Source organism: Mauremys reevesii, linkage group 8 (genome assembly GCF_016161935.1).
Source record: "Mauremys reevesii isolate NIE-2019 linkage group 8, ASM1616193v1, whole genome shotgun sequence".
NCBI classification, from domain to species: domain Eukaryota; kingdom Metazoa; phylum Chordata; order Testudines; family Geoemydidae; genus Mauremys; species Mauremys reevesii.
This window is the reverse complement of record NC_052630.1, coordinates 97224491-97241964: the sequence shown is the minus strand read 5'-3', so window position 1 is coordinate 97241964 and position 17474 is coordinate 97224491. Positions and strand designations below refer to the sequence as shown.

The window sequence follows — 17474 nt, the reverse complement described above, 5'->3', positions numbered from 1 at the left end:
AGGTAGCGTCATTTTATATGGGATTAATTTTACACAGTGGGTTACACATTGTACAAACTCCCCCTCCCACCCGCTACTACTGGCAACTCATCAATCACAATCTATAGGGTCAGTATACAGATTGGACAAAACAATAGACAAAAGTGTGAAGTTTAAGGCTTTAGCCATTTTTTAGTTTTTTGAGCTTTTTGAACACAAGCATTTTCATTAGAGCACACGGGGCAAGTGTTTTGGAGTTCTCCCATAGCTCACAGTGGTGGCGTTAATTTTGTTCACACTCTCTAGAGACATTCATCATTACAAAATTCACAAACTTTCAATTCACAAGGCATTTGTTTGAGGAAAAATTTTGATCAGCTGAAAAAAGGGGAATGTAAAGGAATAATGGGAACTGATGGCCACTATTACAATGTACAATAATCATCAATTAAAAAAAACCCGCTAGTTGCCTTAGAACAGTGATTCTCAACCTTTTCCCTACCAGAGCACCCCATTTTTATCCAGCTGGGATCTAGCCAGCCCCCCTCTGCCATTTGGTAATGAGGGAAGGATAGAGTAGCTCTGATTCCCTGGCATTTGTTCAAGATCCTATTGAGAGTCACAACCCCCAAGGTAGGAACCCATGCCTTGGGTAACTAAATAGGGTTAGGAACATAAGAATTGCCATATCAGATCAGATCCATGATCCATTTAGTCTTGTTCTAACACTGGGCTATACAAATTGACTCATGCGGAAGGGTCTAAAAAACTCCATAACAGACAATTTTGAAATAAACCTGCCTATAGGAGAAGTTTTTTCCTAATATTTTCTTCCAGGCAACCAGCAGTTGGCTTATGCCCTAAAGCACAAAGTTTTATCTCTCTCATAAATATTTATCATAGCGGATATAACTGTGTCTGTATTATTTCTCACTATCAGCAGCTGTTCCCTAGATATTCCTACAGTTTTTGTAGTATATAGGGCTTGTGCTGGCCCTCTTCACATGAGTGAATTTCACATTACAGAGGATTGTGAGTAATACTGCAAACACTGAGGCAACTATGGTTATTCAGCAAGTTTTTAAGGAAACCACATTTAAGACAAAATTGGAAAAAATTTAAAGAGCGAGCAATGTGTGTATAATCAGCATGTATAGCTAGATAGCTACTGATGAGTCAAACATGCAGGTATTGTGCACATATGTAATGGGAATATTTATGGGGTAAATCATAGAACCATGGGGTAGATTTCATTTATCTTACAACTTGACTATTTCACCTGCATTCTAATCACTAATCCATTTTTGCTGCGACTACTCTAACATTCCAACTATGGGCAGCTTTCCAACAGCTATGAATTTAAAAAAAAACACCCACAAAAACTATTCATACCCACAACAAGGAGAGATTTGTCAAAAAGATTACAGTGCACTGAGACTCAGTACTGGCAATATTCAGTCTTCTAGTTGTGACAGGTTTATGATCTAGTATCCTTTGAACCATCAGTATTAGGTATAAGAGCTTTGATCCCGCTGGAGAACTAGAATTCCCTACTTTCCATTGAGATACAGCACTCGGATCTTGAACTGTGACATTACTACTTTAAAAATACTATTTTAAATAATTTTTAGTGGTTTCCATACTCCGTTAATTATCATTTCTCTCTCTCTAGTTTTGTAGCGTTGGTCCCATGGTAACTACGGCATCTGGTTTTAAAGATGGCAAGGCTTAAAAACACAGTCCTAATACACTTTTAAAACCTCTAAACCATTTCTAAACCCATCTGCCTGTAAACTATGTGGCATAAGCAAACTAGATGATGGAGAAGTAGCAATGTTTTTTAAGCCTTCATTTGGAATGGCCAGCATAGCTCATGGCTCAGTAGTAATGCTGCCATCTCAGACTCATTATGAGAAATGTTTTATAGTACAACACACCAGTCACATTTCCTATTATTTAATCCATTCTATATTAGGCCTCATCATAATATTTGAAGGCATATGTTATAGGGTTGCCAACCCTCCTGGATTGGCCGAGAGTCTCCCGGAATCAGCCTCAATCTCCCAGTTGCTACTGAACGCAATCTGGGAGATATCGATAAGTCAAAAGTCCGGTCAGTAGTGCAGCAGGGCTAAGGCAGGCTCCCTACCTGCCCTGGCTCTGCGCGGCTCCCGGAAGTGGCTGGCACGTCTGGCTCCTTGGTGCAGGAGTGGCTAGGGGGTCTCTGCGCGCTGCCCCTGCCCCTAGTGCCGACTCCGCAGCTCCCATTGGCTGGGAACCATGGCCAACGGAGCTGCGAGGGCAGTGCCTGCAGGCGGGGTAGCGTGCGGAGCTGCCTGGCTGCCCCTGAGCCTAGGAGCCACAGGGACATGCCACCGCTTCCAGGAGCCACCTGAGGTAGGCACTGCTCGGCTGAAGCCCACATCCTGAAACCCCCCTGCACCCTAACTCCCAGCCCTGAGCCCCCTCCTGCACTCAAAATTCCTCCCACACCCCCTCTCCCAGCCCCAAGCCCCCATCTCACACCCAAACTCCCTCCCAGAGCCCACACTCCTCACCCCCTCCCGCAGCCCAACCCCCTGCTCCAGCCCTGAGCTCCCCCGCACCCAAATTCTCTCCCGGAGCCTGCACCCTGAACCTCATCCTGCACCCCATAGGCCCCTGCCCCAGGATGAGCCCAGAGCCCCCTCCCACAGTCCGAACCCCTCGGCCCCACCCCCTAGCCCAGAGGCCTCAGACCTTCCCATACCCCAACGCCCTGCCCCATCCCGGTGAAAATGAGTGAGGGTGGGGGAGTGAGCGACGGGGGATGGAAAGCCGGGGCAAAGCCTTGGAGAAGGGGCAGGGCCTTGGGGGAGGGGCAGAGCAGGGGAAAGGGCAATTAGACAGTGGGAAAACCTAATATATTAACATAATGGTTACAAAACCTCGGACAAAGATTTGAACACACATCTTATCAGGTCTGCCTGGCTGGGGGGTTGACACATGCAAAAGGGACGGTTTGCCCCGGGCTCCCTGTTTGAGAGGGCCCCCAAACTGAGTGGCACTGCTGTGACCTGATGCACAGGGTCACAGCACCACTCAGGTTTCTCTCGGTGGCCTCTCCATCCATGACGGAGGGGTGGCTGCCAAATTTCAGTGAGCAATGTTGCAACCTGACATATGGGGTTGCAATGCCCAGAGTGGGGAGCAGGACCCAGCCCGGTGGGACAGGAGCTGCCGCTGTGGGGTGAGTACACGGCAGGCTTGGTACACACACACACACACACTCCTCTACCTACCTACCTACCTGAGGCCTCCCCTAAGAGGTAATTTTTTTGGAAGGGTGGGTGTGGGGCCTCAGTTTCAGATTTTGTCTTAGGCCCCCCAAAAATCCTTGTGCAGCCCTGCATCTGATATTGTATAAAAGCAAATAAGATGATTATTTTTCAGCCTGAAACCCTGAAGCTACATTATTACGTGAGAGCCCTATCCTGTAAGAGCTCCAAGTGTGGAATTCCAGCTGGTATCTTAGAATCATAGAAATGTAGGACTCAATATGTTCCCTAGTCCAGTGCTCTGTACTGAGGCAGGACTAAGTGTTATCTAGACCATCCCTGAGGAGGTGTTTGTCTAACCTGTTCTTAAAAACCTCCAGTGATGGAGATTTCACAGCCTCCCTAGGCAATTTATTCCAGTGCTTAACTACCCTTACAGTTAGGTTTTTTCTTATGTCTAACCTAAATCTCTCTTGCTGCAATTTAAGCCCATTGCTTCTTGTGCTGTCTTCAGTGATTAAGGAGAACAATTTATCACCATCTTCTTTACAAAAACCTTTTACGAACTTGAACACTATTATGTCCCCCACTCAGTCTTTTTTTCCTCCAGACTAAACAAACCCAATTTTTTCCCAATCTTTTCTCATAGGTCGTGTTTTCTAGACTTTTAATCATTTTTGTTGTTCTCCTCTGGACTTTCTCAAATTTGTCCACATCGTTCCAAAAGTGTGGTGCCCAGAACTGGACACGGTATTCCAGTTAGGCCTTATCAGTGCTGAGTAGAGTGGAAGAATTACTTCTTGTGTCTCGTTTACAACACTCCTGCTAATACACCCCAGAATGATGTTCGCTTTTTTAAAAACAGTGTTACATTGTTGACTCCTGTTTAGTTTGTGATCCATTATAACCCCAGATCCTTTTCTGTAGTACTCCTTCCTAGGCAGTCATTTACCATTTTGTATTTGTACAATGGATTATTGCTTCTTAAGTGTAGTGCTTTGCATTTGTCCTTATTGAATTTCATCCTGTTTATTTCAGGCCATTTCTCCAGTTTGTCAAGATCATTTTGAATTCTATACCTGTCCTCCAAAGCACTTGCAACTCCTCCCCACTTGGTATCATCCACAAACTTAAGTATACTCTCTATGCCATTACCCAAATCATTATAAAAGATATTGAATAGAATTGGACCCCGGTCAGATCCCCATGGGACCCCACTGAATATGCTCTTTCCAGCTTCTTTTTTAACCACTGATAACTACACTCTGAGTTTGGTTTCCAATCAGTTGTACAACCACCTTATAGTAGGTTTGTCTAGGCTATGTTTTCTTAGGTTGCTCAGGAGAAGGTAATGTGAGACAGTACCAATAGCCTTATTAAAAAGTTGAGATGTATCACATCTACTGTTTCCCCCCATCCACAAGGCTTGTTACCTTATCAAAGAGGGATGTTAGGTTGGTTTGACAAGATCTGTCCATGACAAATCCATGTTGACTTTCACCTTCTTATCTTGTAGGTACTTACAAATTGATTGTTTGATTATTTGCATAATTATCTTTCCAGGTACCAAAGTTAAGCTGACTGGGTTTTTATTTCCCTGGGCTGTTCTTATTCCTCTTTTTATAGATATGTACTATAGTTGCACTTTTCCAGTCCTCTGGGATCTCTCCCTTCCTCCATGAGTCCTCAAAGATAATGGCTAACGGCTCAGAGATCTCTGCAGTCAGTTCCTTAAGTATTCTAGGATGTATTTAATCAGCCCCTATCAACTTGAAGACATCTAACTTGTCTGAATAATTCTTAACTTGTTCTTTCCCTATTGCAGCCTCAGATCCTATCCCATTTATACTGATGTTCGCTATATTAGTCCTCCATTCTAACCTTAACGGTGAAAACTGAAACAAAAAATATATTTAACGCTTTGGCCATTGCTCCATTTTCTGTTACTGTCTTTCTCTCCTGTCCTTATTCTTCATTTTGCTTCTAATGTATTTGTAAAATTTCTCTTACTACCCTTTATCTCCCTAGCTAGTTCAATCTTGTTTTGTGCCTTGGCCTTTCTAATTTTGTCCCTAGATGCTTGCGTTGGTTTGTTTTTTTTAAATATTCATCCTTTGTAATTTGACCTAGTTTCCACTTTTTGTATGACACTTTTTTGAGTTTCAGTTTGCTGAAGATCTGGTTAAGCCAGAATGGTCTCTTACCATGCTTCCTATCTTTCGTATGCATTGGGATAGTTTCCTTTTGTGACCTTAATAATGGTGACTGGTCCTGCAGCACACAGTACTGATCCCAAGAGGCACTAACCTCCCAAACCTTCCAGTGAAATCAATGGGAGTTTCCAGGACTCGGCCTTACTCAGAATCAGGACTGCAGTTTCTGTGATGAAGACCATTGTATCACATGGAGTATGGAATGCATAAAGAGTAAAAAAAGTGTGATTTCTAAGAAGAAGCAAAAGGAAGCATTGGGGTGAATGATTTCAATCAAGAAAGACTGAATTCACATTTCTCATCCACCCAGCTTTGTGTCACAGAGGCCCTGCTTATGTAAATATAAATATTGGCTACTGATGCAGATTTGTATACCAGAATTCTTCATAAGAATTATAGCTTTCTAGATATATGCACCACGTTATATACATTATGCCCCCGTGAGTCAGTTAACATTGCTGTAGGAAGTTGCATTCTTTTCATTTCCCAACGTTTGGGTGTGGACATTTTCAACCTTAAAGTTGCATTAGTGTAAATTTTCTGTGTTTACTACAGAATTTTATCATCACCCTTCAAGGGCAAACTCTGGGCCCCTGCCTCCGCAGCCATCGTGGGGCCTTAACTGGAGCAGAATTGGTGCAGTGCTACTGAGCAGGACTGGGAGGGACAGGATTCCTGGAGACCAGCTTTTTAGGTAGCTCCTTCTGATGTTATTATTTATCATTTGTACTGCGATAGCGTCGAGATGAGTGAATCAGTCAGGGATTAGAGCCGCATGGTGCTAGGCATTGTACTAACAGATAAAAAGACAGTCCTTGCCCCAGAGATCTCACAGTCCAGGGCAGTGGTTCTCAACCTGCAGCCCAATCAGCACACAGCTGTGACCCATGTGACATTCTCAGGGCCATACTGGTAGAATATATATATTGTGTGGATGCGGCCCACATAACACAGAAAGCTGCATATGCAGCCCACAATGGTAAATAGATTGAGAATCACTAGTCCAGGGACTATGATTTGATGCAAACATGGATGTAACAAATAAATGAAGGTGGGAGGATGAAGGGACAGTAAAATGAACACAATACAGTTGTGCCAACAAGCAGGGAATAAAGGCAGGGGCAGAGTGGGTGGGTTTGATACTGGGGATATGCAATAGGAATTGGAGGAAATAGTGAATTTTGGAGGTGGAGGAATTCCTAATGACCTCCCCAGCAGAATACATATAGGTTTGGACACATCTTTAAATGTTCACTCTAAGCAACAATCCAATTGCACGGGATGTTACAGCACACTGTAAAAGGAAGCAAGGCCTTTGTACAGTATGTTACAGTCCTGTGGGGGCGAGCGAAGTGGTACTTCTAAAGAGACTTCCATACACTGTAATTGGAGCCAGAGAGCAAGGACAGTAGCACTATGCTAGAAGTGTTTTAGTTTAAAAACAGCCTCAAAGTAAAACAGCACCATAGTAAATAATCTGGAGATTTTGGCTAAATAAATGTACATGCCTTTAATTTACCTTGCAAGCAAGTCTTTTGTGACTACTGACAGTTTTAAGAAGCTGGAGGATATTGTTCTGCTACACAACTACGGGCCCTTTGCAACACTTGCTCTTTGGCTGCTCCGCTGCTTTCCCTGTTTTTACACAGAAAAACAAGAACACAATGTGGGAAGAGTTTTCCATGCCTGATAATGGATTATCTGACAAATGGCCAACATTAGCTGTACACAGAGGCCAATTGTGGTAAGAAGGTAGTAGGACTTTTACAGTATAACACACACATCTCATTTACAAATACTATGTAGTGGAAATTATGTTGCATAACTTAAAAGCTATTAATTGATCTTGGGATGAAAGAGAAGGGGGTATTATCCATGGATTAATGCAGTCATCACTGAATACAGTTCCTGAGAGAAAATTATGCAGGATGGGAGGGCGCTGATGGGGATAATGAATTTCAATGTGCTGAGAAAAACAGCAGAAGCCAGTCGTAACACTGAATTCCTGGCAAGATTTTGAGCTTGTGGTGGGGGTGCCGTTATTTGTTTGTTTGGGTTTTCTTTGTGGTTGCACACACTAGTCATTCAAAGATTAACCCAGAATCCTTGTCAGAATTTGCATTTCCCCTTATTTATGCATTGGACATCAGAGCTGGTCAGAATGACCAGCGCAAAGTACAGTCAGTGCTGTCCACAGTACGTTTTGTTACATCCATTCCCACCCTCTTTTGTCCAGGCACTGTCCAAGAAAGGGCTCAGTCCTGAAAGGCATGGAGCACCCTCAACTCCCATTGACTTCACTGAAAGCGAGAGCATTCGGCACTATGCAAATTGGGCTCTTAGATTGTTAACTCTTCAGAGTAAGGACATTGTCTTCTTGTATTTGTCTGTAAAGAACCACAACCATGGCACTGTGTAAATAATGAATAGTAACAATAATAAATGCTGTCTGTCTTCGTTTTCATACCAAGAAGTAGCTTTGACTCCATATAGTGTGTCTGTTAGGAAAGACAGGTGCATTCACTGTGCCAGGATTAGTTACTGTATGTCTGTCATGCTCACAGAGCCAAGCAGGGCATGAACACTACACTGCAAATCCTGTACAAATCAAAACTGTGGAAACAGGGTGGACATACAAACAGAGAGCAAGATGAATGACGGGCCATATAAACAAATAGCCCATGAAGGAATGGAAAGCAACCACAATGTACCTCAAGATGCTCTCCAAACAGTTACTCAGGAAATGGTGAAACCTGCTGATTTTAGAACATGTTGTAAAACAAACACAAGAGAATTACCTCAATCACCTGCTGCTTTATCGTAATAGCAGCCCTCTCATATTCTGTTGCATACAATCCTCTATGTTGTTCTGGGAATCTTCCCTCAGACAGAGATGGAAGCAGTTCATATTTCTGAGTGTAGTACTGTGATCCCCAGTATAGAGATATCTATCATTTCTCTATTATGGATTTTACAAAAAGCTTCAAAAAGATCTAAGCAGGGTCCTCTCCTTCTCCTTTTGTTTTCTCCTGCCCTAATTATCTTTGTTTCATAATTATCCTCAACGACAGAATAAAAACAGCCTGATAATTGCAAGCACTGCACCGAGACATAAAAGGGTTGGGACAGGGCTGAGTTAAATGCAGCTGAAGCATAAAAGTTTTAATACCAGCAGCAGAATATGTTTGCTATTTGCCATGAAAATGATCTGCTTTTTTTCCTTAAAGTTCTCTCCACTTGCTTGTCACATTGATGTGCCTTTTGTTCCTGAAAATGCAGATATCCTCATCCCATTAGTAAAAGAAAAAGGGAAAACAATGCATAAACGTGTATAATAAAATAAAAAACAGCCAGATTTCCATGACTAAGTTACACAGTCAACATTTCCTCTTGCTGGGTCTATGGAAATTTTGGTTTGATAGTTCCAGGCAAAAAGCACCAATTATTCCAAATATTTAAGATAAAGGCTGCAACTTTATTGAGTTTTTTTATTTCTGCATCTCTTCAAAAAGGTCAAGATCATTCCATATCATAAGCTTTGCCAAAAAGCATTGTAATTAAAATAGATGGACAGATTTTAATTCAGAGCAGGCTTCTATTCACAATGGATGTCTGTTTAGGGTATTTGTTTAAAATCTGGTAATGTTAAATTTGTAACAACAACACAAAAAAATAATAGAGTTCTACATTTTCGTATAATTAATTTATAGCAAATGTTTAAGTAGGGGTCTGCCATGAACAGAATCTAAGAACTGTGCATATATCAAAACCAGAGCCCAGATTTTTACATTATAGCCTTAAAAGCAAATACCAAGGATATGGTGCTCTATGGGAACATTTCGCTCCGTTTGTTAAAGGAAACACTGTAGAAATGAGAGTGGCACACACTTCCTGGAGGTTTAATGGTGGCATGCCAGACTGCCATATGGAAGACTCCAATTTGGGAGTGATTCTACTATCCTTATTTCCCTGGCTGGAACTTGAAAGCATCATGGGTGGTGAGGAGGGAGAGGAGGCAGTTTTCTTTCTATTTAAGTCACTGGCAAACTATCATACATTTCAGTGGATGCTGGGATCGTACTCACAGAGAAGACATACTTAAACTCCAAAAGTGACGGGTGCCACTGCCTTTAGAGTGATCACCTAGTGGGAGGATCATGGAGCAGTATGAGTGCATCTGCACAGAAAGGCCCAGCAGTAAGGTACCATCAATGACAGCTGCTAATGGGTAATGGAATTAGTTGTTTAGAAGGGGAGATTAAATGGCTGCCCCAGATGGAATGACAAGATGAGGCAAAAGCCAAAGAGATCATCCAACGCTGGCATTCACATCAGGCCACTGAACCAGGCCCAATGAAGGCAGAACCCATGTCCAAATCCTGGTTGCTACTGGGAAAAAGGTTGCTACTGGGAAAAAAAGATTATAGCAATGAAGGACTTCAAAAGGGAAAGGTATATAAAGCAACAAAAACAGGAACAATACCTGGTATCTGAGTGTGTTAAATTCAGGTGACCGACATTTAGCAATCTCTCACGAGATAATGGGTGGTCTCGGGTAGGTGGATTTCCTGTGTGGATGAGCAGACTCTGTCTACAGACAGGTACTGAGCTATTTGTCATCTCCATGTCCATCATGTTCTTCTTCTCGGACATCAAATTACAGTGGCCGTATCCACCATTCACTGTTAAATAAATTAAAAGAGAGAGAGAAAAAATAACCATAAGCTTCTACCCATGGATGCTGCTATATCAGTTATCATTCTCAGTTATTCCCACTTTTGTCTCCTCTCATGAAAGCATTATAATTGCAACAGCAAAGAATGTTAAGGGTTTCACAATGAACCAAGAACTAATTCCAAAGGAATTAGTGTCCAGAACTTATTGCTCTTGTTCCTCTTTTTAAAGATGGGGCTGTTTTTCACTTCATATGTTAGCTTTAAAAAAAAACGTGATAGGTTCCTTTTCTTCTACATTTTTGGGGGGCAGTAGGAGGCAGTGTTTCCTACATTTTTTGTTTGGTTAGTTTTGTTTTGGGGTTTATTCATTTATTTTGGTAGGACTAGTTGTTGGGTTTTTTTCTATTAGTGAAATTAATGGGGACAATATTAATGCAAGGGTCTCCTGCAGTCTAACTGAAGTCTTTATTTTTTTGTCTACACAGGAAAGTTATACTGGTATAAGATGTGAAAACTAAGCATAATTCCCCATGTAGATACACTTAACATGACCTGAGTGCCTTTTTGTTTAATTATTTTGGTTTAGCTTATGTCACTTGTAAGCTAAACCAAAAAAGCCACTTTAATAACAGAATAAGAGTGTCCACATAGTGAGTTATATCAGTCCAACTATACTGTTTTACTGTAGCAGTATAATTATACTGGTAAAACTTTCCTGTACAGACATGCATACGTGGCAAAACTTTCCTGTACTAGCATGCCCTTAGTATATGAAGGATCAGGGCATTAGTGAGGAGATTCTAGTTTATTTTCTGATGAAAAAATCGGGAAAAAATAAATATTTTCCATGTGTTTAAGTTTATTCGTATTTTCAAAATAATCTATTATTTTTCTATATTCTTATTCTGCTATGGTTAGATCTGGCACATGTTTAATTTCACTCTTACACCAAAAGATGAGGGGAAATGGACCAAAGATACAGCAATCATTTTAAGAAAAAGAATTCTGGATACATTTTCAAAATATCCATGGACATTAGATGCATAGATCCAAAAAAGATAGATGTGTTTAAAAACAGATGGCAAGATATAGCCTAGGACTTAGATCCTGAGCCTGAAAACACCAACACACATGCTTAAATTTAAATATGTGAGTAATTCCATTGACTTTAATGGGACTACTCATGAGCTAAAAGTTAAGCATGTGGGAAAACATTTGCAGAATAGGAAGGGCCTTAAATTGCTAGCTACAAAAAAAAATCACTATATTTATCATGATACGCTTATTGCACATGGGCTATGCCTTTAAAATACTAGATCATAAGTATGTCCATACTTGGTCAGATCAATGGTCCATCTAGCCCAGTATCTTGTCTTCTGGCAGTGGCCAGTGCCAGATACGTCAGAGGGAATGAGCAGAACAGGGTAATTATCGAGTGATCCATCCCCTGTCCTCCAGTCCCAGCTTCTGGCAATCAGAGGATTAGTGATACCCAGAGCACAGGGCTACAGCCCTGACCATCTTGGTTAATAGCCATTGATGGACCTATCCTCCATAAAGGTATCTAATTTGTTTTTTAATCAAGTTATACTTTTGGCCTTCACAACATTCCCTAGCAACAAGTTCCACGGATGGACTATGCGTTGCGTGAAGTACCACCAGTACTTCCTTATGTTTATTTTAAATGTGCTGCCTATTACTTTCTGTGGGTGACTCCTGGTTCTTGTATTATATGATGGTTAAATAACACTTCCGGATTCACTTTCTCTACACCAGTCATGATTTTATAGATCTCTACCATATTCTCCCATTAGCTGTCTCTTTTCTAAGCTGAATAGTCCCAGTCTTATTAATCTCTCCTCATCTGTATATCCCTACTCATTTTTATTGCCCTTCTTTATACTTTTCCCAATTGTAATATATTTTTTCTGAGATGGGACAACCAGAACTGCACGCAGTATTCAAGGTATAGGAGTACCATAATTTATATAGTGGCATTATGATATTTTCTGTTTTATTATCTGTCCCTTTCCTAATGGTTCCTAATATTCTATTAGCTTTTTTGACTGCCACTGCACACTCAGCAGATGTTTTCACAGAACTATCCACAATGACTCCAAGATCTCTTTCTTGAGTGGTAATAGCTAATTTAGACCCCCATCATTTTGTATGTACAGATCTTTGTGGAGCCCACTATTTTGCAGTTTGCAGTCAAACAGATTTGCAGTCAAAGGCCTGATCCTGCAGTCCTTGTGCAGGAAAAATCAAATAGAGTCTTGCTTGTGCAGAGTAGGCCTGGAGCTTTGATCTGAAAATGTGTTTGTGTCACAGTAAAATATTTTAAAACATTTCCTTTTATTAGCCACATCTATATTTGGAAACTGACCCATTGCAAAGAATGGCTGTCAGCAGTAGATCTTCCTGAACTAGAGTTGAAAACAGTTTGTGTTATTGTAGATGAAACAAAACAATTTTCAGTATCATCACAGAAAGTGTGACTGCGACATGACTCCACCAAGTCTCAGGGTATGTCTACATTGCAATTAGACACCCACAGCTGACCCTTGCCAGCTGATTTGGCCTTATGCGGTTCAGGCTGAGGGGCTATTTAATTTCAGTGTAGCCATTCTGGTTCAGACTGAGCTCTGGGACCCTCCCATCTTGCAGTTTAGACATATCCTGGGTCACACTGTCTGTAACATGCCAATTTTCCAACGTAGGGTTTTGACTCATAAGGTGGAACAAATGGTTTAGTTCCATATGTGGTAATTCACACTTTAAAATGTCACTGAAAATGGTATGGCAAAAGAAATGGTATTCATCATGCAGTGACTATAGTATAATTGAAATAACCACTTCTTAGATGTTGGCACACAGGTCTGGAACTGTGAAGAAAGTTTAGAGATGGTTCCAAGCATAATGGCCTGATTTTCACGTCCACTGCAGTTTTGGGGCATGAAAAGTATGTGAACATCAAGTACACATTTTTTATGAAGTTAACATACCATCCTAATTTGGGTTATTGCTGCTAATTGAATATATTTCTTGAAAATGTTAAAACAATCCTTTCTGCCAAAGAAATACTTGCAAAATACCCATTCTGTGAACTAAGATACATCTCTGTGTGTGTGTGTGTATGCATAATCAGGAACAACTCACTGAAATGAGCCAGATTCTCCTCTCATATACATATACTTGAGTGGAATTACCTCTATGCAACCTTTATACACAATTTCTATCATTCTTTCATACTTACATACATTCTAACATTCACATTTACCTTATTAGCCATCTGTTGTGATAGTATCAGGAATATCATGGTATATAGCATTTTTAAATCTTTTCATGAGGTAAAGGTAATTAACAGTGAATATATGAAGTTCTGCACTTTTTCAAAATGGTTGCCATTTCCCTTTGTTGGATCAAAGCCACAGGCTGTGCTCTGTTAAAATGGCCACCATTTCCCTACAGCTTTTGACTGTGAAGCTCTGTTTAACAAAGATGTCTTTCCTTTTCCATGTTTCCAATGGGACAGAAGCTATGCTACCCGCCAAGATGGCTGCCCCTTGTGCCATGAGGAGGTATGGCGGGACACTGAGTTGCTGTCAATGGAATTTAAATGGGACCAGGTTCAGGGCTCTAGTGAATATGAGAGAGGGGATAGTCTGAAAAGCCAATGATTATGGAGGGCAGGTAAATCTTGGAGGTAAACTTTGAAAATCCACATATTTTCTGGCCTGGAAGACTCTCTGATAACTGGAGAAATAGTGAAAAAGATGGCAACATAAGAGTCAAGAAAATCAAACCTGAGATCTTGAGAGGGGAAGAGGTTTTTAGTCACACTGTTTAAAACAATGTTGTTTGTTTACTCTGAAAAATACCTATTTCACTTCATGACTAACTTACATTTTGGGGGAAATCAGAACTTTGTTAAAGATTCAAACCCTGTCCTTTCTATTAGGGAATGCCAGGCTTGACATTCCTGATATTGCTAAGGGAAGAAACAAGTGAAGGAAAAAATTGGCAGATGATGGGAGAAGAACTTTCTGGCCATGATAAAAAGCAAAAAAAGGATATAAGCCTTTGTACAAAGTATTTGCCATTCAGCTTTAAAACATCTAAACTCTGCTATCACTATATCTACAAAAACAAGTCACTCACTTTCTCTCTCTATTCATGTTACATAAGGCTGAGCTGTCAAGTAAGGACTGATTTTCCTTTCACTTACACCAATGGTGTTACTCCTGTTTACTGAAATCGGAGTTGTCAGCACTAGACATTGCTGACAAATTTCCATGGGTTTTTGACTCAACTTTTTGCGTGTGTGTGTGTGTGTGTGTGTGTGTGTGTGTGTGTGTGTGTGTGTGTGTGTGTGTGTGTAAAGTATCTGCTTTCTGAGGACAATTTTGACTTTTCATTAAAAAAAAATCCAAAAATTGAAAAGTGTTTTTTTGGTCTGAAAACTAAAAAGTTTCACTCAGAAACATTAGGCCAAAAGTTTTGATTTGGAAATGCTGCTAAGTTACCTTATGGGAATTGTAGTTTGGGTGTCCCTTGGCCCATTCTGTTCAAATGGCTGGGCTCCCCAGCTGGACTACATCTCTCATGATGCACTGTAGTCACGGAACTCCCATGATGCACCACTGTACCTCAGGAAGAGGGGAGGCCATGGTGCACCATGGGAGATGTAGCCCAGGGACCATGGAGGAGAATGGGAACATGAGGCATCACCAAAACAAGGGCATAATCAGACCCTGTTATTAATTTGCATATAGTCCTATGTATTGAGTGTTTAAAAATACTGTACATTTTTCTTGGGAAGAACTTTCCATGCATCTTTAAAAGCCACACCTCCCAGATATAATGGCAAAGCTGGGAAATATATCCCTCCTATGACATCCTAGCCCTGGTTCCTGACATCTTAGCCATGAGTCATTACTTATTTCCCTGGTTGAAAGTAAGATGTTGGCTACAGAATATCCATTGAATGTGTTCTTTATATCCTGGATACGATCAATTGTCTTTTAGGTTTTTTCATTTATACCTGACCAGTAATAAAAGCAGCCGCTCTTTCTTTTTCAGTCTCTGGATGATACAAGTCTGAAATTCATTAAGGACTTTCTAAAAATGTATTTTAACAATTTTATCATATTATCAGAACACAGAAACTTGAAGCTTCCATCCAGAATTCAGCAGTACTAACCTGTAGCAACACATCAGAAAACACTGATATTGATTTGTTTGAAGAGGGAGATTTCCTAGAATAACATTAACACTATCCATATGCTGTCAAAAACAATTATCTTTTCCAATAGCTGTCAAATCATGAAACTCTTTCCCCTGTCCCCTGCGTAAAGAAGCTGAGTACTCAAAAGCCAAATCCACAAAATTATGCATGTTAGAATTTCAGCCAACCTGCCGTATGTTTATCTTCACAAAGTACCTTGTAGATTTGTTAACTTGGGCTCCAAACAGACTGTCTAACAGAATCTCATATCGGGTCACCTTTGCACAATGGCATCTTTAAAAACGAGCCAACCATATGGCAGCTGACACAACAGCAGACAAGTAATGACATTAAAAGTATCACCTTCTTCCAGCAGCAAACCTAAATTAGAGAGGAATTGCCTCTGAATACAGCTGGCCAGATTCTGAACTTAGTTACACCATCATAGACAGAAGCAACTTCACTGCCTTAAATAGAGTTAGTCTAATTTAGTGTAATTTAGAGTAGAACCTAGCCTTTTGACAACTGACTTTTTTGTACAATCTTAACATCATTGGCTGGTAGGAGATTGAAGTATTTTCCATGCCTGAAACTGGAGTTCCTCTTTCAATTGGCATTAGCGGGCCTTTAACCTACATAGTGTAACTTACCAATGACAGATGGAAAAAGAGCACATATTCTCTACCTGTATGAAAGGTTTACCCTCATTTCAGCAGAACCATAATAATTCCATAAATCCATATTAAAAATTAATCCAAATTTACAGAGAGTAAACCTAATGAAACTAGAAGGTGCCTTGGTTTCCAGAAGGATCTCATGGAAATGGAATCCATAACAACTTAACTTTTTTCTCTCTTTTTTTTTTTTCCTGTCTTCCGGGTTTGGGTTTGTATTTTTAGTTTAGATGCTTAAGAAGGAAATATAAAAGATTTATCCAGAAGTATAAGAAAACTTCAATCCTTCAAATCCTTCCACATGAATAATCAAATAGGTTCAGACTCTGATCTGTCACCATTTTTATTCTGATGTAACTGATGTCAGTGGCATTGACTCCACTGGACATATGCTTCAGTGGAGTTGCTCCGAATTTATACCAGCATAAATCGGATCAAATTCAGAGCCACTGGCTTTAAAGGGACTGCTCATTTGAGTAAGGGCAATTTACATATGTAAAAACTATTCTCATCAATCAGAATGTGCAGGATTGAATCCTACATTTCTTCTTCTGTGTGAATTTTACTTAGAAATGTTCAGAAATAGAACATCTCCCCGCTCCCAACCAATGTAAACCTGCCTGAATAACCAGAATAATAAGTATTAAAACCAAGAAAACTAAATAGCAGTAGCTCTTTTCCCTCCCCAGGGAACACCTCGTTTCTTATTCATTTAGGCTGTGCATATGGAGGTTTCATTCTGGTTGATAAAATTCACCATTAGGCCTTCAGCCAGATGGGAGTGAAGTCTTATTGAAAGGATAATTGCTCAACAACAAACATATGCTGCAGTGCTTTAGAGCTTACCTAATTAAGGCCAATGAACAAATAACTGGAATGACATATAATTTAAATGACTCATATTCAAAATAGAGATAGGTTTGAAATATTTGCCTAACATACTTAGATATCCTCAGAGCATTGTGGGTTTTGTAGTGACTGCTAACTAGGTCATTTACTTTTTCTTGCTGCTTCATTCGCTTTAATTACATTTTATTTTTAAATATTTTGCCATCCATTCCTGGGTGTTTGGGATAAAACATCCAGAATCCACCTATGGCATCTCTGAAAAATGGAACACTATATTTGGCACCATTACTAGCGCCACATTCCTTTTGTGGAAGACCAAAAGGCTACTGGATTTTTCACTCAAAGGTGAAATTCATCAGTAATAGAACAGACCATGAAAGGCCCCCAGTGCAACAGAATTGCTAATGCCAGGGTGCTAACACACCAAAATTGGGTAACCTGGAGAAGGGATGCAAAGGGACTCTATATACCATCTGTTTGGCAGAGCAGAACTCTTGCATCAGCTAGGCATAGCCCACCAAAGTAGATAAGTCTAGTATCAGGATTGGGGTCATAATTACAGTGTAGCTGGAGAAGCCAATGTGACCCCTGTACACCTC

The 17474-nt window shown here is 40.5% G+C and overlaps 1 protein-coding gene across 9 annotated transcripts in view; it reads right to left on the bottom strand.

Moving 5' to 3' along the window:
- GLIS1 (GLIS family zinc finger 1) overlaps positions 1–17474 on the bottom strand; it is a 267233-nt gene that overhangs the window by 131426 nt on the left and 118333 nt on the right. For all 9 annotated transcript variants that reach the window (XM_039486547.1, XM_039486546.1, XM_039486552.1 and 6 more), the window contains one exon: positions 9933–10131. In XM_039486547.1, coding sequence (XP_039342481.1) covers positions 9933–10131 — 199 coding nt within the window. The remainder of the gene's footprint in view (positions 1–9932; positions 10132–17474) is intronic.